Source organism: Agelaius tricolor, unplaced genomic scaffold (genome assembly GCF_023055355.1).
Source record: "Agelaius tricolor isolate 1412-34295 unplaced genomic scaffold, bAgeTri1.0.p SCAF_59, whole genome shotgun sequence".
NCBI classification, from domain to species: Eukaryota; Metazoa; Chordata; class Aves; order Passeriformes; family Icteridae; genus Agelaius; species Agelaius tricolor.
In genome coordinates this window covers 2009482-2033182 of record NW_027269319.1, presented here as the reverse complement: position 1 = coordinate 2033182, position 23701 = coordinate 2009482, and the positions used below count along the sequence as shown (strand labels likewise).

Below are 23701 nucleotides of genomic sequence, written 5' to 3'. Positions count from 1 at the left end.
AAATGCATGAAAGACTCCCTTTTACTGGGAAGGGTAATTCCATGTTACCCTTCCCAATAGTAGGCTAACATGTATGTGCACTCAGCTGCCTCTGTCTAGAATATTTGAGGTCAATGGAAACAGAGGTCAGATGTGAAGGGTCAGGTATGGCTGTTTCCTGGTCGTTGCTCCGTGGGCATTGAGCCGGGCCCCGCAGGGCTGGGTTGTTCAGGCTTGGCTTGGCGCTGTCACAAGGCAGCTGCAGGTCTTTCCTCAGGGAGTTGCAGAGTGTCCCTGTCCTCAGGGTTGGGGGAAATGAGGACACCGAAAAAAGAGAGGCCCCTGAGGGGTTCCCTCCTGGGCTGGCCAGTGCTGCTGTGGGCGCTGTCTTGCAGGGAGCGGGAGCTCTGCAGCCTCAGGAAGCTGCGGCTGGCTGTGGCACCTGTGGCACTTGGGAGCTGGCGCTGTGGGGGCAATTGTCAGGTTCAGCCTGGAGCTGTGCCCAGCTGGGGGAGGCTGGGAGCAAGCAAGGAGCCCCAGGATCCAGGCAGCAGGGAAGCCTCTGACCCAGCGGCAGTGTGTGTCACACAGAGCCCTGGCTGGGAGATGGGGCTGCAGGCCGCGCCATGGCGGGTGCCTTGCCCGGGGCTGCAGCGCCCATGGCCGACCCTCTCCTTACAGTGACCCCGCAGACGGCCACTGGTGCCAAGCGCCGAGAGGAGCCGCTCCGTGGGCACGGGCAGAAGGACAGAGCCTCTTCAGACCCACAGCAGTCCTTGCAGGAGGCACTCTCCATGCTGGGCAGCGATGACTGGTAAGAAAGGCCCCGTTCCCTCTGTGTCCCTCTGAGCGTTAAGGTCGGTCAGAAGCGTGTCTTGCTCGTGCCTCGGAGCCCCGAGAGCCCCGAGGGCCAAAGGGCACAGGTGAAACCCCTGCAGAGCAGGGAGAGCATAAAGATTGGAGAGCAGCCTTTTCTTGGCCTTGCTCTGCAGCAGTGCTCCAGCTGCAGCAGGCCCGTGCTGTTTCCTTGCTTTGCCTGCTGCTCCATGGAGCTGCAAAGGAAATATTGAGGGAAGAGAGAAAGCTGTGGCATGAGACGATTTGCTGGCTGAAGGCAAGAAGCAGGATGGCAGCAGCTTTGAGTGTAGAGATTTGGGTGCCTTGGGCCACTGGCCCAGTGGACTGAGTAAGATTCCTCTGTGCTCCCACTGCTGACAGCAATGGCAGGGACTCCTGCATGTGAGTCCCAGAAGCAGCTCCAGGGAGTTCCTCTTTCTGAGAAATGGACTGAGTTGTGCTTTCAAGTCCATCAGCATGTCATTAGTGGTGAAGCGCTCATGGCAGAAGAGAAGGAAAAAGAAATAAAATCCTCTAGGAATCTTGCACTTTTGGAAGTCAACTATTTCCTTCTCACTGCTTCATCTGTTTTGTCAATACTGAGATGTTTTGTCAATACTCCCAATGTGTCCCAAAATTATACACAGGCCAGAAGGTGGCCCAGAGGTGATAACCCTACAAATATGAGATGATAATGGTTTTCTTTTTGATGGCTTTTTGATCACTCCCTGGTGGATGCTTCATTCACACAGGGGTAAGGCCTGCATTCACACTGGGATAAGCATGAAAAACTGGCCACAATGCATCTCCTTGTGCAGATCCCTTTGCTTTGCCCTTTCTCTTCTGCTTTCTCGTCCCCATTTCTCTTTGGTGCCCTGTGAGGTACAGAGAGCTTCTGCAGGTGTGGGGGGTCCTGATGACACTCAGGGGTGCCCATGGGATCGGTCAGCAGCCCTGTGCTGCAGCCCTGATGCCTCACATACCTTCCTGTGGCTGAGGGCCTGCACAAAGCAAGTGCTGAGAGATGGAGTTGTTTGCACCTTTTAAATAACATGTTGCTGTTGTGGGGGTTGTTTTAGGGAGGAGTGTTGTGGGAAAGCCAGAGTTTCAACAGTTCTTGTCCAGGGATGGAATCTTAATCTTCTGGGACATCCTGCTGCTTTTCTGGGGAATGTGTGAGGTGGAGTGGAGTGGGTGACAGACAGGCCTAGATTGTGGAGTGGGAACTCAGCTCCAGAGTGGCAGTGCTGACTCTCAGTGCTGAACTGCCTGCTGGGGCTGACAAAGAAGGAAAATGTCCCAGTAGCAGCCTGCTGGGACTGTGTCTCAGGGACAGGTACAGGGAGGTGACAAGAAACAGCAGCATGGCCCAGCCTCACAGCTTCTAGGAAGTCGTGAGAGAGGCACTTCACGTGCCAGAGCTTCCAGAAAGGCTGTCTTCTCAAACGGCCACAAATGAAGACTCTGAAAGCCCTCTCTTTGCCTCTTGGATTTGTGTACGCTTTTGACAGCCACAACATCCAGTGGCAGTGTGTTCCATAATTTCATTAAGTGCTCCTTGAAAAGCACTTCCCATTGTTTGACTGAGCTGCCAGCCTGGTCACTTCAGGGGGTGCTGCCTAGTTCTTGGGTAGAGAGGAATATCAATCTTTTTGTTACTTGCCTTTCAGGGAACTGAAGAAGAAGGGACTCTTCAACATCACACGCCTGGCTGAGTCCCATGCAGCAGTCCTGCTTTGTCGACTTCGTGAGATTTGCTTGGCAGTTACCAGCGAGGTGAGAACATTGTTTTGAATTCTTCCCCATACTTCATACACGGCTTGTAGAGTAGATATGTGCTTGTTCATCTCCATGTGTGCTCAGGGACTGCCTTCATTTCTGATTTTAGACCTTCTACTTCTAATGTCTGTAGGATCTGTGTGTACGTGCAGCTGTATTTACTGGCAGCTTGGGTATGTGGCACTTGTCAGTGAGGTGCCATTTGAATGCAATGTGCAAATGCAGAAACTGAGACACTAATGATGTTATTTGCCAGAGTCCTAATCTCTGCCCAAGCTGTAATTCAACACTGCAAATGAGTCTGTAGACCTGAGCCTGTGTTTTCTGTTTCCTGTCTGAGTGCTTCAACTGCTGGTGTTGCTTTCTGGAACAGGAGCATCTGACACTTTTATCTTTATGACTTGTGCCTTTATGATTTGAAAGCAGCCCTTGTTTTAATTTTCTAGTGAAAGAGCCTAAAATCAATGTAGTGCCCATTGTAGAAAGGTTAAATTTCACACGTAGCTGAAATTTTTTTTAGGCCTGCAGTAAGCAGGCGTGAGGTCAGAAATTGGTGCCAGAGTAAGTGCCTTTCTGTGCTTGTGCTCTCCTGCTCTTAATGTACTTTTACGATCCTCTGGACACAGTGGGAGGTGTTGTCATTTCCTGGGACTTGTGTTGAAGGCAAGTGGTTTTCTATTCAAGGTGATAATTATATTTCCCCTCACGATTTCCCCAGGTGACCAACCTCCGGTCCAAGGTGTCCTACTCTGCAATCGTCACACTGGGAGAGCTCTTTGCAATCTTGAAGAAGGACATGGATTCCCAGGTGGATGAGGTTGCTCCAGTCCTTCTCCAGATGGTCTGGAACTCACCAGAGTTTGTTCAGAAGGCAGCCTCTCAGAGCCTGGGGATCATGGTGGAGAACGTGACTCCTGCACGAGCAATGACTGCTCTCATGGACAAGGGAGTCAAGTAGGTTCTTCTTCATTTAGTGCTATTCTTCACCTTCTAGTGTGTGGGTGAGGGGAGGGATGAGGGAAAGAATGGGAATGCTGGGAGGGAAGGGTCCGGCATCCTGCATCTTCTCTGGACTCAGGTACTCGATTCTCCCAGCAACCTCATTTCTTTCCTCTTGCCACCTATTTCTGCCCTCCTGCAGCCCATTGGGTCACAGAATCACAGAACTATACAATATGGGGAGTTGGAAGCAGCCCTTCAGGATCATCAATTCCAGCTTCTGGCCTTGCACAGAACAGCCCAAGGGTCACCCTGTGTGCCTGAGATTGTTGTCCAAATGCTTCTTCAACTCTGTCAGCTTGGTGCTGTGACCAGTGCCCTGGGGAGCCTGTTGCAGGGCCCAAGCACCCTCTGGGTGAAAAACTTTTTCCTGATAGCCAAACTAAAGCTCCTCTGAGTCAGTTTCCTGCTGCTTCCTGGAGTTGTCCCAGTCTGTCAGAGTTTCCTAGATATGGTGAACAGTGGGGAAATGCAAGTGCTGCAAAGGCTAAGGATAGAGCCTTGTGCTTTTGTGGGAACAGGGACAATTGCAATTGCAGCTGTGAGCGCTCTTTGATATTTCACAGCACTAACCACAGAGGCCCTGGGGAAAACCACATTTTCCTCATGATGCCATTAACCTGAGAAATAAGGAGGGTCCTTGCTGGGGTGTGGAGCACATGGGGGAGAATGTGCTGGGTGGGGCACAGCCTGCACAGCAGGTGCAGCTCGTGCCAAAAGGAGCCTTGTGTGACTGTGCTGGCCTTAGAGCTCTGCTTTCTATTCAACATGAAGTTTCATGTTAGCCTTGAGATGATGAATCACTTCACAGGCCCCTTCACAGGCTGAGTGCCATGGGACAGCTGAAGCAAATGCTGCCCTAAGTGTTGGTGCCTGATAGTTCCCAAGAGACAATCTCTAGATCAGGACAACCTGGCTAAACTGACTGCCCCCCTTTCCTTAGCTTTGCAATAGCGTAAAGCACTCAGATGGATCTGTTGCCAAGCCTCACAGAAGAAAGAGGCTGTATTGCTGGATATTCCGCAACTTCACGCCCCGCAGCGTGTTTTCCCTGCATTTGTTTTATCCCAGAGGTCTGCAGATGTGGGAAGAAATGGGTGGAAAGAGCCTCATCCTGCTGCAGCTCTGTGTAGTGGGTGCCCTCTGATGGGTCTGCATGAATTTTCCTTAATTTCTAAATACTTCATATGTCATCTATTACTTTAATCTTTCTTTGAGTAAATTTTGGGAAAGAAATGGAATATCAGATAGTGCAGGGAGACGGAATTCCTCCCTCTTCCATGCAGGCAGTCCTTCTGTACAATGCTAACTTTGTGTTTATCTGAGGACAGAACCTTCTGCAGGTGCCTGAAGCTGCAGGGAGAGCCCAGGCTCCTTCCCCCAGCAAGGACAGGGAGCACGCTCTGGCCAAGGCCTGTGCTGCTGCTGCTGCTCCTTGTCCCTGTGCCCCAGGGTTTGTTCTCTCCTTCCCAGGAGCCGCTACGTCCAGGTGCGGAAGTGTGCGGCCAATCTCCTCCTGTCCTTGATGGAGAAAATGGGAGTCACCAAGCTCGCAGGCACCCCCAGGGCTGAGAGGCTGGCACACGTGGCAGGGACACTGGCTCAGGACCGTCACAAGGACACAAGGTAATGGTCTTCCTTTCACCTCCAAAACCAGGAAAGCTGTTTTGTCTTTGGCTTTAAAGGTAAAACTACAAAAGAGTGGAAACTCAGGGAAATAATACGTGACCTCACTGTGTGGATGAGGGTCACAGAATCGTGGAATATGCTGCGTTGGATTGGACTTATCGGGGTCATCCAGTCCAGCTCCTGGCCATGCGCAGGGCACTCCAAGGGTCACTCCATGTGCCTGAGAGCATTGTCCAAACGCTTCTTGAGCTCTGTCAGGCTTGGTGCTGTGACCGCTGCTCTGGGTTGCCTGGGGAAATGACTGTAGTGTGAAACCTGAGGTTGGCCAGCAAGAAGGAGCATTGCCAACTTCCTGTGACTTGAAGTATTCTTTACTGACTTCAAAAGAGCTCATATTAGCCAGTACAAGAGTTTATTATGGCCTTAGGTATACAACACAAAGCCAAAGTGTTTGCTAATGTTTATCACTGAAGGATCCCAAACCTCTGTTCCTGCAGATTTCTACAATGCTGTTACGTGGGGCACACTGTCCTCCAAATTTCTTCTTGAAGAAAACTGTGGTTTCCTAGTGGCAAAATCAACCCAAACCACCAAAATCCCCTTACTTTGACGATGAAGTTCCCATTAATAGTTGCCAAGAACACCAGAACAACTAGCTGACCCTGTGCATACATATAGTATAGAATAATCAACAGGATGCAGGAGGTGTTTTGTCCTGGCTTCTCTGCCAGTTAAAGAAAGGCAAATTATTGTGCAATGGCAGCAGGACACTGCTAATAGGCTCTGTCAACAAAGCAGATGTGTTTTGCTCGATCCCTGGGAACACCCACAGTTTCAGAGTGAATGGTGTTTTCCTGTGGCCCCACGTTCTCCTCTTGCTTCTTGTGTTCAGCTGACAACACTGTGCAGTGTCAAGTGGAGGTAAATCTCCCTCTTTGCTGAGTAGGTTGTGCCTTCTCATGCAAGGATTGCACCTGATGAGTTGAAGGTACCAGGCCCTTCTGTTAACACTCTTCCTTGGTTCACTGTTCTTTTGTTTCCTTCCTGCCTCCCTCTCTCCCTTCCTCCCTTCCTTTCTCCCATCCTTCCTTCCATCCTTCCTCAGGCATTATGGCCAGGAGATGGTGAAGATGTTGCTGAGTCATCAAAAATTTAAAATGCTCCTGGAACAATCTCTTTCCACGCATGACCTGGAAGATATCCTGACAAGAATTAAGAAGAAAGTAAGTGCTTGGCAGAAGAAATGCCTCCTTTGTCCAAGTATTACCACTGCTAATAGGAGACCAAACATACCAAATCTGTCTTTATCTCATTCCTCTTCTGCTGAATCACTTTGCTCCTGGGAATGAGCTGTTAATCCTCAGCCTGTTCATCTGCAGGCCACAAAGGAACTGCTATTATTAGGGGAAAAGTGGGGTTTTGAAGATTTTGAATATCAGTCACAAAGAGGAAAGGGAAAGAGGAGAACATGGGTTTACATTTAAGCGTAAGCCCCCACCACGCTCTCCCTACTGACTCTGCCCCCAGTCAAGCAATTAAGTGAGAACAGAAGATAACAAAGTCTGAAGATAACAGAGTCTTTGCAAAAGTGACTGCAAGTAACAGTGCCAAGAAAATTTCCAAATATACAAAAGATGTCCAAGTCAGTCCTAGTTACTACAATTTCTGTCTGTCTTTTGGGAATATTGCCCTGCTGTCAAGCCCTGTGGAGCTGGAAGAAGCTTGGGGAGTGTGCCTTTGTGCAGGAGCAGGGAGAGTGAGCATTGAACCAAATCAACTTCCAACACAATGGGCCAACCCCCAGAGTCCAGTTTTTTCTGCTGCTTCCTTTAAGACCACTCATTGCCTATCAGTTTGCATTATTCTCATTTATGCTCAAGACTAGTGAATTTGGGAATTTAGACGGCTGCTCGGTGTGCTAGCGCCCATAACCTGCCTTGGGCTATTGAAAACAGAGAGTTGGCACCAATGAATCTCTGGTCTGTTTATTTCTGTAAGTTAGGAAGTGTTTCCCTAAGCCTTGGTACTACATTGATCCAGGTTCTAACTTGTGTTTTAAAGAGGGAATTTCCTATTTTATATTCTGAAGATTCATAGGGTTTCTCTATGTCTTTGTAGGGGATGGAAAAGCAGAAGGGTGAACGCCCATCTGTCAAGGAGCCGGTGGAGAAGAGGAACGATGGCTCGAAGGAGCCCCAGGCCACAGTGCCTTCTAGCAAACGGTACTCAGCACTTTTGTCAGATGTGACAAAGCACATGACAAGCTCTGCACGCCTCTTCCACAGAAAAATCTTTCTGCTGGAGATGACCAGTGCAAGAGATTGTTTCCTTTTCCTACAAATGCTCTAGGATAAAAAACATCTCCTTCTGCATTGTGTTGAACACAACTTCTCTGGAGGGCTTTCCACAAAAATTGGGTGACAAAAAGACACCCATTGGTTGCAGCTCAGCCGATCCAGTGCAGTGGCAAGGGCAGTGCTGTGCAGGCTAGGAGAGGGCAGAGTTTCTGCTGCCTGCCTTGAGACAAGTAAATTCAACCAGGTTTTTTTTTTCATCCAAGTGGAATGATAAATAAAACACCCTTTTTAGATGGGTGTTTTAATGAGAAGTCCCAGTCTAGAAGCAACATGCCATTCCCCAAACAAGCAGTTCCCATCCATGTGGTTTGGCCTGGCTGAATCATGGCTTTCTTACCCTCAAACAGTGCCAAGTTTGAGTAGTAAGGAGCAAGGCAATTCCTGAGCCATTCTGGTCAACAGGTGTCTCAATGTGGACTTTTGTCTTGGTATTCCTTTCCTTCATAGAGTTTGCTTGATGGACAGCATGTTTGGTTTATTTCCCCCTGTGCTGCAATCAGCATTGAAGACAGGAATTTGGTCCTTGCTGTCTCTTCATGCCACTGGCAGAGCTACTTGCTCTTCTGATAAGAGAGGGAATTTCTTGAGCTCTGTCCTGCTCAGCGGTGGCAGGAAAGTGACCACATGCCTCAGTAGCATGGCTAGCATCTGCCCGTGCTCATGGAAGAGACAGGTTGACCCAAGGGGATTATTCCCAGAGAATTTGTTAAGTTGTGCATCTAGTCTCTAGGGAAGAAAAGGAAATGTGAGCGTAATTCTTGGAGGTCTGGCTTCTGTTTCTATCTCTGTTACTGATTTTCTGGATCCTTCAGATATGCCCCTGTTCACCTGTTCAGATGCATCTGAGCTACTTTTCCAGATTCTCATGCCTGGTTGTAGAGACACTTCTCCAGAGTGACGGGTTTCCTTACTATAAGACACACACGTGCCATATGAGGAGGCATTTAAACTTGGAAGTAGTGTCTCCCTTTCCCCACAAAGCAATGTGACCTGTGTGCCTTGGAAGGCATCTGAAGATAGATCAGGTGCATCTCATCCTTGGTTTTCCTGAGGGAGCAGTGATGAGAATGCCACTTGCAGATTGTCTCCCGTAATGATTGTCACGAGGTCCGCGTTGTTCTTCAGAGCTTCATGATTTTCTAGCTTGAAATCACATTGTTAGGAAAACTTGTCAGGATGTTTGGCTCACAATTAACTGAAGGTATTATCAGCAACAGGTCCTAATTTGGTTTTGTTTTCCAGGGTGAAATCTACCTCTGATGGACACCTCCTACACCGTGCAAAAGCCCGGGTCACATTACCAGCAGCTGTGGAAGGAAGGGAGTCACTCCAGAAGCTTTACCATCTCCTGGAAGCCAAGGGGTTTCAGACACGGATGGAAGGAGTGGCACTCCTCCTAGACCTGTCCAAAACCAGCCCCCAGCTCATCTCCACTAACATTGTCCAAGTATGTAGGGCATCTTCATTGCTCTTTTCCTTTTGCTCCTTTCCCAAGCCCGGAGAAGTAAACTTAATTCAGTGTGTCTTGGCACTACACCCTGGTTGTTTGGGACAGGCTGGTTCCCTCTTACCCAGACAAATTTAATTCTGGTCCAGGTTTCAGGACAAGTTATTTCAGTCTAGTTGTATAGGTCTGGCAGGTGCCTATTGCTGCTGTTCATCAGAGATGATGGCAGAATTTTCTGCTGGTGTAACTGCTGCTGTCTCCTACTGCTAGCTGGGTGAAGTGAAGGGAAAACCAGCCCTTGAAAGCATGGCAATTATTCTCCAGACCAAAGATGGGTTTTCCTGGGGAAGAGAAGTATCAGGCTGGGCTGGTTTAAACCCAGTTATTTTTAAAAGGATACTTCCGTACACTCCATTTTGTCTTGCACGAGCACAACTCTGGCTACTCATTTCCATCCTCATCCCTATTCCTCTTGGTAAAGATGGTGCTCACCCTTCTTGGGGAGACCTTTTTTCTCTTTGGAAAAGGAGGAAAACAGCTAAGAAGGGATCTCTGCCTTCTCCTCCCAGCAGCTGCTTTTTCCCTTTTTCCAGAAAATGGTGCCTGATGATGTGGCTGTCAAGGGACTGAACCTGCTCTAATGAGAGCTGTAGAGCACATTCCATTTCAGAAGTCCACCTGTTAGTTTGAGAAATGGTCTGGATTCTGGAAGAGTTGATCCGAGTCCTGCACTTCACCAGACACAGGTTCTGAGACAGACAAAATAAAACTTAGATCTCCTCCAGCCACAGTCTTGATAAAATCATAACTGCCCTCAGTACTTGAGGCAACTGTATAGAAAAATGGGCATGGTAAATATCTGCTTCCATACTTGTAAAACAAAGGTAGCCTTTTACAGTAATAAATGGAATCGATTTAATGATTTATAGATGGAGAGAAATACCATAGGAACTTTTCTGGCCCCAGCCAAACCCCTTAAAAACAGATGAAAATCTCTCCAGCAGCATCAGGTTGTGCAACCATTCCAGTGAGCGGCCCACAGGAAAACAGTGAAATTGTGCAAGCAAGGGCTGACCTGACAGAAAGGACCACTTTCATCTTTTATATTGCTGAGTGCTCATTTCTACATCCCCTCTTCAAACAAGGTCATTTTAATCCAGCTTTCATGTTGTTTGTTCTCTCCACAGATTTTTGATTATTTTGTCCTGAGAATAAATGACACCCACAAGAGAGTGAAGGAAAAGGCGCTGGACGTGCTGGCAGAAATCATTGGACTCCTGAAAGATGCCCTGAAGCCGGTGATGACCCCTTTGGTTGAAGGGATAACAAAGAACCTGAACTCAAAGGATCCTGGGGTTCATGCCGCAGCTGTGAAGGCACTGGACAAATCCGTTGCTCATTTAGGTAAGGCTGAGCCCTGGCATGGACTCTCCTCAGCCGTGTCTCTGTCTGTCCCACACGAGAGAGCGCTGAGTGCCTTGGGAGCTGTTGTTGTCTGTGGAACGCTCCAGCTGACACCCACCAGGAGCTGTGCAGGTGCAGTCCTTATGCACCATCCCCAACAGGCTGGAATGTGCAGCAGCATTTCCCAACAGTCCCAGGCTCCCTTGGCTCTGTGCTGCTTGTCTGAAGAGCAAGTCCTGGACTCCAGCTTTGCTACAATTCAGAGGCAAAGGAGTTTTGGAGTTTGCTTGGGCCCTGTCTGACTTCCCAAATGACCAGCTTTGCTGCTGGCATGAAGGGACACCGGCCCATCAGAGCTTCTGCAGAGCAGCCACCTGGAAGGCTCTACATTAGAGGCATTAGCTGCCTATTTCCCACCTTTCTTCTTTGTCTTCTTTTTCCAAAGAGGAACTGATGATTCACCAAGTTCATTTCTTTAGAACAAACAGGTCTAAATCCAGCTGTCAATGATGCCTTGTTCCACATGTTGTTTTGCATGGGGCAAGATGGCAACAGCATATACCTGCCTAGGCAAGGGCTGCTGTAAATTCCTTTGCCACAGAGATTTATGTCAGCTCTGAAAATGCCTGAAAAATGGAGTGTTGAAGAGGCAGGTCTTCAAGGGGAGTTTCCACTTTCTCCACTTCAGCTGTTCTGTGAACTCACAAACTGCCTGAATCAGTGCCTTTCTGTGTCCCAATATGGGCTTCTTCCCTTTTGCTCTGGGATGCAAAACTTTTTCACTGCTTCCATGTGACTGAACTGTTGAAGTCCCTGAGGTGAAATGTTTTAACATGGCTCCTGGTGCAGCAGACAACTTTGGATTCACAAATGTGAAAGGAGAGCTTTTCTTTTGGAATTTAAAACTCTGCCAAGTAGGCTGGAAGGAAAGACAAAAAGGAATCAAAAATCAGCAGAAGTTGATTTTATTGTATAAAATGGGGTTGCCCCTGCTCTTTCCCTCCTCCTCACTCTCCTTTCTGCTATGACCTCACACAAGTGAGCAGAAACGTGTGTTTCACTTGTAGATGAAGTGTCACTGATGAAAGAGCTCAGCAACCAATGGAGCAAACTGAGTGGCCAAGCCCTGCTGGATGTCGCAGAGCGTATCACAGGTATGGCCTCCCCTTCTAAGCCAACAAGTCTCTGGGGGAGTATTTATAGGGAATGCCTGGGAACAGACAGCAGAGTAGCTCCTCCAAATCAGGAGGTGCTGAGCTCGTCCCTCCTGCCCAATAGCCAAGGCAGGTGTAGTTGGCAGGCATTCCCTGGCTGCTGCAGAGCTGTGCAGCATCTGAGATGGGGGCAGAGCTCGGCCTGGGGGCTGAGCTCTCACTGGGGCATCTCAGAACCCACCTGCAGGAGAAGGAGGGCCTAAAAAATACCCCAGCTGGCTCCTCTCTTGGAAGCCCAGGGACATCTGTGATCCTTAAGGGAAAAGGGTGACAAAACCTGTTTCAGGGAATCTGTTTTGTTCTCACAGAATCCTTGTTTTTCTCCTGGAAAGTTTTGAGGCTGAACCGTGCAGAGCCTAGGGGTCACAGCTTAGGTCAAAACTCAACACAGCTCTTAGAGGCACAGATTTAGTGCAAGGCAGGCTTTGGGGGCACAGGGGCAGAAGCAGAGTGCTGGGGGCTCCCTGCCTCTGCTGTCCAAGTGGCACTGGACTGAGCAGTTCAGCGTGTGCAAACAGTGTCTTCCTGTGTCTGCACTGTCCAAAATGCTACAAATGCAGCTGATAATTGATTCCTCAGAGGAGCTTGCTATGTCAGCAGTAGCCAAGGGATGGAAAAATGATAATCTCAATAGATAGTACAGAAGACAACTGATAGCCTTGCCTGAACTGGGGCTAAATCCACTGCTAATTATGCCAACATCTTTAAATGCAAGGTGTAATACACTTGGTGTCTTCATTGGGAATCTCAAAAGGGCATGTTCAGTGATTAGGATGTCAAAGGCCCTTTAAAGAGCATTTAATAAAGTAGATCTCCAGCAATAGGGAATTTAGTTTTGCTGTCATTTTGATCTCTTTTTCAAAGAAAGGAATGAAGCATAAATTAGGACTACTTTAGAAAGAGCTGATGTTCTCTCTGAGATTTAGTAGGAACAGACAGCTGCTCCTCATGTTCAGTAGTCACCAATGTCTTTAATGACATTTCAACTCAAATGAGCTCCCAATATAAAATGGGTACCATAACCCTTTTTCTGCTTGGCAGAATTGGTTTTGGGTACTTTCAGGAGATGTTTCAGTGTTGAATTGTCGCATTAAGGTGCTGGTGGATTAACAGCATAGAGAAAATGAAGTCTCTTCCACCACAGAATAATAAATGGCTACTGCATAACATTTTGCATGATCAGAAAATAAGAATGGACTCCAGAGCGTATTTCAGCTTTTGATCTCTCAGCCAAATTTGCCATGCAAGAAGCCTGTTGGTAGTCATTTTTTGTCTGTGTTTGATATAGTTCAGAAAATGAGCAGAGAGCAGATTTCAGAGACAATGATGTTAGGAAGCAATTGTGTTTTGGTTAAATTTCAGTCCCCTGTGTATTATTCTTCTCTCTCTATTACCCCTATTTCAGTGGACATTATAAGGAAAAATGCTATTAACATTGAGAGGGGAAATGCCATACAAATGTGGAGATGCTCAAATGCCGGGGCAATGGGGTCTGGGTAATTCTCTAAGGCACCCTGAGGTTTGCAACAGCTCTTTGCTGGAAGCCACAAAAGCATTCTGCCAAAGACACCAGCTAGCCACTGATGTTTCTCATCCAGCTGTCAAGCAGCAGCCATCTCTGGTGGGCTGGAGTTTTGAAGTGTGTTCTAATACTGCCCTTTGCTGCGTGCCACAGAGCAAAGGGAAGAGCCAGATGAGACTTTTGGCCCTTGACATCAAAGTTACAAAGATGGAATCATCCCTTTTATTAGAAATCTCTCCATTGCCTCTCTAGGGTGCATTTCCAAATCTTCCGTGTGGGTTTCGACAACTTCTTAATGGAAAAAAAAAAGGAAGTTTGACATTTCAGTCATTGTTCATGCAGAAACAGATTGTGAAATGATTTAGTAAAGGTACAAAGTCTGCCACAGGTACAAAGCTCTGGCTGGAGAAATTGCTCCTGAGGGGTTGGTGGTTCTGTTTCAAGGATGATCAGCTGCAATGCCCATTTCTGGGCCATGGGGCTCTGTGTGCTATTTCACTGATCTTGGCCAGAGAGGCTTCCAAGAAGCAAACCCAGAGGTAGATCCTTGTTTGCATTGAGGCTGGTGGGTAAGGAGCTGTGTCTCTGTCCCGGCAGTGCTGGTGCAATGGGTCCATGCCAGGAGCCCTGAAGTGGTGCAGCGCTACGCCCTGCCCGTGCTCTGGTGCTGCCTGGAGAACAAGGCGCTGCCTGTGCGAAGCGCCAACGTCTGCGCCGTGGTCACCAAGCTCGCCTGTGCCCTCTGCCAGGTGATGGGCACCCAGATGATTAAGTGTGCTGAGAGCAAGCCTCCACACATGCAGGAAAACCTCTCCAGCCTTTTGGGCTGGTGAAGGTTTGATGTTCTCCAGAAAGCTGACCAAGTGCTGAGTTGGACACCTCCGGATGGGACTTTTTAGCTGTGCCAAAAATAACAAAACACTAAGGAAGGGCGTGCATCTGCCCCCGCTCTCTCCATCGCCCTTCCTAGTCATGGCATGGGGGGCCTGAAGCAACTCCAGGCTGAGGACAAAGTGAAGACCAAGCATGGATCAGCCTCACAAAGAGGTAAGGTGGGAGCTGGGCCGCTCTCTGGTGGGAGGCAGGGTCTTGTGGCAGCCCAGAGAGGCTGTGCACATTGCCAGGGAACAGCTGTGCCCTGCATGTGCCCCCTGCAAGGAGCTGTGCTGCTGCCAGTGCCCCGTGGAGCTGCAGGGCTGCTGAGCTGTGGGGCAGGGAGAGGAGCAGGAGGCTGCATGTGCAGCTGAGCCTTTCCTGGAGAGCACAGGGCTCTGGGCTCCCTGCTGTCCCAGGGCAGCCCAGAGGACGGGCTGTTCCTGTGCTAGCTCTGGGGAAGTGGGGCAGGGTATCGCCCTGGCCTGCCTCAAGTGTCTGCCAGCAGGGGCATGTTTCCCTGTTCAACTATTGAAAAGTTTCCAGGAAATGTATCCCATGAAACATGTACCTTTAGCTGCTTTAGGTTTGCATTGCAGCCTCTGTTACACTCTGCGTTTCCACTTTGCAGGCCTGACTGGCTACACTCTTACCAAGAAGTTTTCTCTGCACACTTCCCATTGTCTCTCCACCACGAAGTCCTTGCCTCCTGTCCAGAAGAGCCCTCATTCCTCCAAGCACAGGAAGAAGTTGGCACCTGCTAGAAGACTGTTGGAAGATTAGGATTTATATGTTAGGCTTTATAGTTGCAGATGTTACATATGTTCAGATCTTTAGATGTAGTTTTGAATAACTGTCTTTTCATTCTATCTTGAAATTTTGATTACTTATTTTTAATTGTATATATTTTTTTCGGATGATTTTAAAAAGTTAAATAAATGTGGCATTCACATTCTCTGAACGGAGAGAGAATTCTCTCTCAGAGGATTTTTCCTGGAGAAGTACAGAGAGAAGAAGAGGAAACATTTTTTAACTCTGCTTGCTGCTCTTGTTGTTTTGCACATGAGGAATGTGTTAGGAAGATTGTTTACTTGAAGGGACTTCCTAATTGGATTCTGGTTGTTCATATTAATTGGCCTGTTGGGTCAATGCTGTATCCTGGCTGTCACAAGACAGCCACAGGTTTTGCTTTAGTATTCTTTAGTATTCTTTAATATAGTATAGTATAATGGAATATAAAATACTTTTAATAAATTGTTCAGCCTTCTGAATCAATGGAGTCAGATGCCAATCATTCCCTGCTCAGGGACACCCTGCTTTTCAATAAATAAATAAATGAAATTGAAATGAACCAAAAGGAGAATGTGAGACCAGGACCTGCCAGCCTAGAGCTTCTGGGAGTGCAGCTCACTCGATGTGCCAGTGTCTCCCCACATGCTTTCCTCATTGGGCCGCTCCGCTTCCTCTTTTGCCATGGCTTCTCGGTGTCATTTGTGCTGCTCTTTGTTACGTGGTATTACAACGGGACCACCTGTTCACAAGTTTGGGGGACAATGGACCCAAAAGATCCTGTCTAGTCAAAAGTTTTCCATGTAGATGTATTCTCTGCTCACCAAAGGCCTGAGCAAAGAAACCTGGAGGAGTGTGCCCAAATGGCAAAACTTTGCTCCTTTGCAATCTCGCACTGGAAAAAGGCACATCTCTGCAAGTGTCAGTGTCTTCTGTCTGCCATCAATTGTTTTGCTGCAACTAGCACAACAGGCATCAGGCTGGAGAGAGGCTCAGCTGATGTTAGGAACAGGAGCTGCCCCACGGTGAAAAAAAGCAATGAACTTTTATCTCCCAAACCCATCACCCCAGAGGCTCAAGCAGGATTCCTCTGCTTCCCAGAAATACAAAGAAATAGGGCTGAGAAGACCCTCTGCAGCTATGTGTTCATGCCCAAGACTTTGCTGATGCCATTTGGGTTTTGCCTTTTTTTCTTTTCTATCTTTCCTGTATTGCTTGCACATCTATTTAGAGCTCTGTAGACTACTCTATTTGTGACTACTTTTCCCAGTCCTTTGCCACGGCCTTTGCCTAAGCAGAAAGACAAACTTGCAGAGCTCCAAGCGCCAGGGGGGGTAGAAGGCCCCAGTGTTATCTTGGTTCTTCCTGGGACAGACCCCTGCAGGGAGCTGGTGGACTCACCATCCCTGCAAGCCTTTAAAAGAAGACTGGATGTGGCACTCGGTGCCGTGCTTTAGTAGAGGTGTTAGGGCATGGGTTGGACTCGATCATTTTTGAAAGTGGCTGTCTTCCAAGGCAGTGATTCTGCGATTCTGTCACTGAGGGAGCTTTTCCGCCAGCCCTGGAAAGGGCTGCGGGGACCCTTGGCCGAGGACGGCCATCAGGGCTCATGGAAAAGAAGCAAAGGGCTCAAGGCGAAGGCCGAGAGGGCAGAGCTGCCCCAGCGCGGCCCAGAGCGAGCCTCACGTCCTCCTCCTCAAGCTGAGCCCTCTGCGCTGCCTTTGCAGCACCGGCGGCTCCTCTCGCTGCGGGGCTCCAGGGCATGCTGGGGGCCGGGCCCCTCGTCTTCGGCAAGCGCCGGAGCCTCGGAGGCGAGCGGCTGCTGCTGTGGCCGGCAGGGGAGAGCTGCGGCTGCGGCGCTGGGCACGGCCAGCTGCCGCTATGGCCGGCTCCTGCCGCGGCTCCTGCCTCTGCTCCGGCCCTGTGCGCACAGACACGGCCGAGGGCTGCCCGGCAGCTCCCTGCCGCTCCGCAGCGGGCCCGGCCGGGCTGCTGCTCTCTGCGGCCTCTGCCCGCCGCTGCCGGCCCCGCCGCGCTCCCGCCCGCCTCTGCCGCAGCCGGGCCCACACGGGAGGCAGCACATTGCGGCCGGCTCGGAAAAGCCCTGCCCGCAAACTGCCCGCCACGGCCTCGGCCTCAGGGCACGGGCTGCCGGCGTCCTCGCAGCTGCGAGCGGCCCGGGCCGCCTGCCGGCCTCGGCCACAGCTCCCGCCTGTGTCTCCATGGCCGCGGCTGCTCGGCCCAGCGGGCTGAGCACAGCGAGCGCCAGCAGCAGCAGCTCCTGACGGGCCCAGCCTCCGCGCGCTCCGAGCCCGCCCTCCCCCGAATTCCAGCCCTGAGGGCCTTGGCGTCCCAATGCATCCCCTGCGGGCAGCAGAGTCAGCCCATGGTGACACCACCAAGTGACCAATGGAAAATTCACCAAATCCTCAGCAGAGACAAGACAAAACTCCCATGCTGTCTGACAGCCTGAAGCAACTGCCAATTCCACATCATTTCATCCACATGGGAAAAGAGACTTTTGTATTAAAGCAGAAAAGAGTTACCTAAAAGGAGGCCAGGAACAAACAACAAAGTTCTTTGGACTCATGTTTCTTGTGGCTGTTCAAAAGACCAAGAAAATGCAATCTTTGCTCTTCTGACACAGCTCTCTCTTCATCATGTGGGACAGTGAGTGCTGATGTGCAGGAGAGTTCCAGCTGATGGAAGGCACAGGGATGAGAATGCAGCAGGCACAGAGCCAAGCTTACACAGGGATGATCTCTGGCAGTGGCACTGAAGGAGAGGAGTTTCCAGGCAGGACAGAAAATGGCTCTTGCTTTCACCTCTTCTTTCAGTGCTGCTAAGAATGTAGCCTGCAGCAAGCTGCAACACCAGAGCATGGAGCCCTTTCCAGGCAGGGCTGCGTCTGCTGCAGGGGCAGAGGGAGCCCAGCAGGGATCAGACACAAAGCAGCAGGAGACTGAGGAGCCCCTGCGGTGGCAGTGAGCAGCCTCGGGCTCTGCTCACTGCTGGTGCCATTTTCCATTGAACCATCTCCCAGGACTTCTGTTGAGCTCTGTATTTCTTAGTGTTTTCCCTCCTGAGATTTTTTGCTTGTGTCCTGCACCTTTCTTTCTCTACGTTTTCCTACTCTGTCAACAGCAGCCTTTGTCCAGAACTGGCTCTAAAAATATGAGCAAAGCAGCTGGCAACAGCAGTGTGTGGAATCCTGTGGCTCAGGAATTCTTAAGCCAGAGCCTGCCTGCGCCTTATGCTTGTCAGTACCTCCTCTTCTGTGCAAAAACTAGTCATCAGTGGAGTTTTTTTGCCTAAGAGCTCCTGAGATGTCGGGTTCGGCTGTCTGTCTCTTCCCCGACACGGGTAGAGTGGTTCTTGGGTGGCACGCGATTCAAAGGACGAGTCTGGACTCTTCAGCTTTTCGGTCTTCGGATTGTTTATTATTTCTTACCTACAAAATTTTCTGTCTGCCCAACAGAGGTCTGATCTGCAAGCAGTCACAGGCACTCTCTGACCACCCACGGGGCGGTCATGTCTTTTTATACTAAAATCTACATACACAATATTTACCTTTATTTCCCAATGCTTTTCACCCATGTTAGCAAGTGCACCTTCACCAGAAACCAATCCCCAAGTGCCAACATCATCACAGGAGATGGAGGACAAGAAGAAGAAAGAAGAAGGACGAGACACGCCCTGATCCCTCCATCTTGTCTCCATAACCCCCCTGTACCAAAAACCTTAAAGTTTATATTTCACCCTCTAAATGTGTCTCTTTTACACCTTTTACTCTAAAGTGATTCTCTTGTCCTCAAACTCTTGTTACTTCTGTGGATGGATCAAAGTCAAGCCACCAAACACTCTTGGCAACATTCCAGGATTTTCGAGACCCCCAAGGGTTCTCCTGGCATCTCTGGACATCGGGAACGATGTGCTGAGATCCCACATCTCCCCCTTCTGTTTGCACCAAGAAGACTTCTTTGGCAACTTGACTCATGACACGTCTCACACACAAAAAGATGCATGGGACGATGAGCATGAGGACTAAGAGTATTATTAAAATATAAAATCCCATTTTTAAAAACCCTCTCCATAAGGGAGAAAGATCAAAAAATCCCGCCACATCATCAATCCATGACCCAGTGATTTCGCCTAGTTTCTTTATACTGTCTTTTATATTTTGAATGCTTTCATGAATTGATTTTGAATGATCTGAGAGATTCATGCAGCACATTCCCTCAAACTCTTCACATCCATGTGCATGAGCAAGCAATAGATAATCGATTGCTGCCCTATTTTGAAGAGTTGCCTCTCTCACACTGCTTATATCTTTCAACATGTCACTCAAAGCGAGAGAGACTGATTGAGCATGCTTGCTCAACCAACAACCCATATGGTCCAGTTGAGTCAAGGCCACCCCCGACGCTGTCTGAGGTGAGAAAATTGCTGCCGCAATTCTCCTTGCCTTGTCCCAGGTGTATACTTCATCATCACAATCTGCACTGTAATGTTGCAAGGACTTTTTTTCTTTGTGTTTTTGCTCTCTCAATACTTTCAAATCTGGTGACAACATTGAAATCCTTCCAATGCTGCATGGACCTCCCTTGGCATTTGCAGGAATGCCGTGCCAAATTCTGTCCCCACAAATTAAAAACAACCCACGTGGCAATTGCACTGGGACCTGGACTGATCCTTTGGCTGTCGTCACAGTGTGATTGCACCAAGCTGATGCGTTTCTATAATATTTGTGATTTGGTGTGACATCAGTGCTTTTGTTCGTCCTTGACACATTCGAATTTTCAAATTTCATGCATAGCTCCATTGTTGTGGACCCAAAAATCTCCAATTCCTGCGGTTCGGTAGAAGCCACAGGTAAAAGATGTGTCCAGGCACACCATTCATTCACAGGATCTTTGATGACCTGCGAAATCTCCATTGAAGGATGCCCTGGAATTGGCCATTCGCCCACTGGCAACCCAACCATGCATGCCGTGAATGGTTTCCCTGGTTTCGAATGTGTCAGGCAGATACTTTCTAAATTTGCTGCCTGGGCTAACGTTTCCCAAACATTTTGTTTTGGCTGACTGACAGGTAGATTTGCTCCATTGCTTAAAGCAACAGATGAAAGCATGAGCATTATGAAACTCATGACTTCACCCTTATAAAAAACCATTTTCATGCTCCCACTCAAAGCCACAAAGAAAAAAAAACCCCAAAGTTTTTACTCTTTTTGTTCTCTATCTGAGTTGTTGTTCACAACTTGAGTTTCTTCCTCTGTCTGTGTGCTCGTTTCTCAGCTTCCGGGATCTGTGCTCTCCTGCTCTCTTGTCCGAAATGGCTTCACGTGCCGCGCTGACACCCACTTCAGACCTCGCTCTGTGGAAACACAAGCGAAACCCTTGCCCCAAGTGATTAGTTTGAAAGGACCCTCTATTTGTCCTGTCTCTGGGTTTCTGATCAAAACCAAAGGATTCTCCCTTAGTTTTGCCTGAGAGCTGTTTGAAAAATGCCTCACGATTGGTGGATTGGGTTCAGAAGATGAACTGTTAAGAAAATTCAACACATACAATGCTTTGTTTAACTTCATATGTGGTGTCGCCTCTGGCTCCCCCCTTTTCTGCCTGTCCAAAAGGGATTTCAGGGTGTGATGTGTTCTTTCAATGATTGCCTGACCTGTGGGTGAATGTGGAATGCCAAATGTGTGTCTGACACCCCATCTTTTCAGGAATCTGTCAAGCACCCTGCCTGTATATGTTGGACCATTATCTGTTTTTATTTCTTGAGGCACACCTAATGATGCAAATGCTTGTAAAAAATGTCGACAAGCATGTTCTGCTGTTTCCCCTGCATGTGCTGAAGCAAAGACTGCCCCTGAAAATGTATCTACGGATACATGAACATTTTTTAGTCTCCCAAATGATGGATATTTTGTGACATCTGTTTGCCACAACTGAAGACTTTGCAGTCCTCGTGGATTGACTGCTCCTGTCGAAGCAGGTGGTTGCACGAGCTGACAATCTGGACAAGCACTAATGATTTCCCTCGCCTGAGTTTTTGTGAGACGAAAGGATTCCATCAGCGCCTGTGCATTCTGATGAAAAAATGCATGACTCAGTCATGCTTGCTCAAAAATGTCCGGAAGTGTTTGTGAAATGGGCATTGTCAACCTGTCTGCCTGAGCATTTCCTTCCGCTAGAAATCCTGGTAGTGTTGTGTGCGCTCTGATGTGAGTGATGAAGTATTCTTCTTCCCTGCTTTCTAGCACTGCTTTCATGTTCACTAGATAGGAATATAAAACTTCGTTGCTGACTTCTTTCAAGAGCGAACCTTCCAATCGTTTGACCACCCCTGCAACATATGCAGAGTCCGTGACCAAATTGAGCGGTTGTTGGAACAACTGAAATGCTCGGACAACAGCTGCCAACTCCACAATTTGTGGAGAGCCTTGAACCGTCTTCACGTTTGATTCCCATTCCCCTGTCGTTGAGTTCATCCACGTGATCACTGACTTGTGTGTCTTTCCTGATCCATCAGTGAACACTGTGATCCCGTCCAGAGGTTCTTCACTTATTCTTGGCTTTGCTCTGTAGCATATTTGTGACTGCAACATTCTATGTTGTGGAAAATTGATTGTGCAAGCTCCTGGAAAAGCTAACAATGCAATTAACAAATCTTTTGATTTCTGCATCGCCCAATCAAAATAATCTTTCTTCAAAGGCAGATATATCTTTGAAAATTCTCGTCCCGCCATTGTCAGCAATCTTGTTCTCCCCTTTATGATGATCTGTGCTGCCATCTCCAAATCTGTCAGAATTGTCTTTGAAGGCCTATACGGTAAGAAAATCCACTCTATGATTATTAAAGGATCTCTCTGAGATGCGTCCCATTGAAAGATTAAAGCATGGAATTGTGCTTTCTTTCCCAACACTGCTAACTGGAAAGGCAACGATTCAACGAATCGATGTGCCTGTCTCTTCTGAATGGAATCTGTAACTTTTTCCAACTCCTTCTTTGCTTCTTTTGTGAGCGTCCTGGGAGATCGAATGTCTGCATCTCCTCTCAAGAGATCAAGCAACGCTGGAATGTCACTGTTTGTGATTCCCAAAATCGACCTCATCCAGTTGATTTCTCCTAGAAGTTGTTGTAAATCATGTAGATTGTTGATTCTTGTGCTGATTTCCATCTTTTGAGGCCTTATTGTTTTCTCTGAGATCTTCCACCCTAGATATTTCCAAGGTGCGACCTCCTGAATCTTTGAAACACTGATTTCCAGACCTGCCTTTTGCACTTCTGCAATCACACAGTCACAAGCCTTTTGCAGCTCTTGTTGTGTTGATGCCGCAATGAGCAAATCATCCATATAATGAATGATTCTCACCTTCGGGAATTTCTTCCGCGCTGGTGACAAAGCTCGTGCCACGTACCATTGGCAGATTGTCGGCGAGTTTTTCAGGCCCTGAGGAAGAACGACCCAATGGTACCGCTGCAGAGGTGTTTCCTTGTTGATACTTGGAACTGAAAAGGCAAGCCTCGGAGCATCATCCGGATGAAGTGGAATGCTGAAGAAACAGTCCTTGAGGTCAATGACCACAAGCGGCCAATCTCTGGGAATCATCGAAACAGATGGAAGACCCAGCTGAAGCGGTCCCATGTCTTCGAGGACTTCATTGATCTTCCTGAGATCGTGCAACAACCTCCATTTGCCTGACAGCTTCTTTTTGAAGACAAACACTGGAGAATTCCAAGGGCTGTTTGTTGGCTTGATGTGTCCCTTCTGCAACTGTTCTTGGACCAGGGTTTTCAATGCACTCAATTTTTTTCGCTCCAGGGGCCACTGATCCACCCAGACTGGATCATCCATTCTCCAAGTCAACTTCAATGTGGAGAGTGCCGCAGTGACCCCTACTAAAAATCCACCTCGATCTTCGTACCCCATTGTGCCAAGAGATCTCGTCCTCAAACTGTGATTGGCTTCTGCACAACGAAAGGACGAATGATCGCCGTCTTGTTTCCTGGTCCCGTGACAACGATGGCATTCTCACTCTGCAGACACAGAGAAACTCCCCCTATGCCTGAGAGAGATCCCAAGGGCGCAATCAAGCTCCAGTTGCGAGGCCAAAAGATGTAGGATATTACTGTGACATCTGCCCTTGTATCGAGCATGCCTCTGACTTCTATTGTTCTGTCTCCACAAGTTAATTGGCATGTGAGCGTGGGTCGATCTCGACCTATGTGCTTTACCCATGTGGTATGTATTTCGACATGTTCCCTCAAAGGAAGCCCTTCTTCATCGAAGATTGACATGACTTCAATGGCGTGTGGTGGCAGAGCAAAAGCTCTCACGATCTGAGTGTTTTCCGCCACGGTCAATGGTGGACGAAGTGCTTTTGCCAGAACTGTCAGTTCCGTACTTTTGTCTGCGGAAACAACTGATGGATAAACAATAAGTCCTAGGATTCTGCTCCTATCCTGTCCTATTATTAAGAAATCTTGTTTTTTGTGTGAATCTCCGCAGATTCCTGTTGGAACCTCCGCATGACTTTCATCCAGAAAGCAAATTAATTTGGAAGTTGCCAGTGTGCACTGTGCCCCTGGTGGAAGGAGGTCTGGGTCGCTTGAGAATCGGCTGAGGAGTTTGCTGAGGGTGTCTGCTTGACGATCCCCGATGATTGTCCTGTTGGTTGTTGTGTCACCGCCATCACTTGTGTCGACGCGCGCTGACGGTTTGTGGGCACGCTCCTTCTCCCGTTTCCCGGAAGTGGTAAAGGATTCCCTTCCACGTCTGTCTGGGAAAAACATTCTTTCACAGAGTGTCTTCCTCTTCCACACCGCACACAAAGTGGCTTTGCAGGCTTTTGTGTCTGCACTTGTG

At 48.5% G+C, this 23701-nt stretch overlaps 1 protein-coding gene and 1 pseudogene across 1 annotated transcript; one reads left to right on the top strand and one right to left on the bottom strand.

Moving 5' to 3' along the window:
- The first annotated feature begins 605 nt into the window (after positions 1 to 605).
- On the top strand, positions 606 to 14823 carry LOC139605103 (TOG array regulator of axonemal microtubules protein 2-like). The gene is made up of 12 exons (XM_071456485.1): positions 606 to 793; positions 2487 to 2592; positions 3314 to 3549; positions 5068 to 5220; positions 6329 to 6446; positions 7342 to 7445; positions 8823 to 9027; positions 10215 to 10431; positions 11499 to 11585; positions 13765 to 13996; positions 14138 to 14214; positions 14672 to 14823. The coding sequence occupies exons 1-12, from the start codon at positions 606 to 608 to the stop codon at positions 14821 to 14823; spliced, it is 1875 nt and encodes a 624-aa protein (XP_071312586.1).
- Positions 14824 to 18200: 3377 nt separating this feature from the next.
- LOC139605102 (coiled-coil domain-containing protein 171-like) overlaps positions 18201 to 23701 on the bottom strand; it is a 202883-nt pseudogene continuing 197382 nt past the window's right edge.

Excerpts from the sequence above, each read along its gene's own strand:
- LOC139605103 (XM_071456485.1), top strand. The coding sequence starts at position 606 with ATGGCGGGTGCCTTGCCCGGGGCTGCAGCGCCCATGGCCGACCCTCTC. Across the intron at positions 794-2,486 it reads ATGCTGGGCAGCGATGACTG|GGAACTGAAGAAGAAGGGAC; the intron begins GTAAGAAAGGCC and ends CTTGCCTTTCAG. Across the intron at positions 3,550-5,067 it reads CTCATGGACAAGGGAGTCAA|GAGCCGCTACGTCCAGGTGC; the intron begins GTAGGTTCTTCT and ends TCTCCTTCCCAG.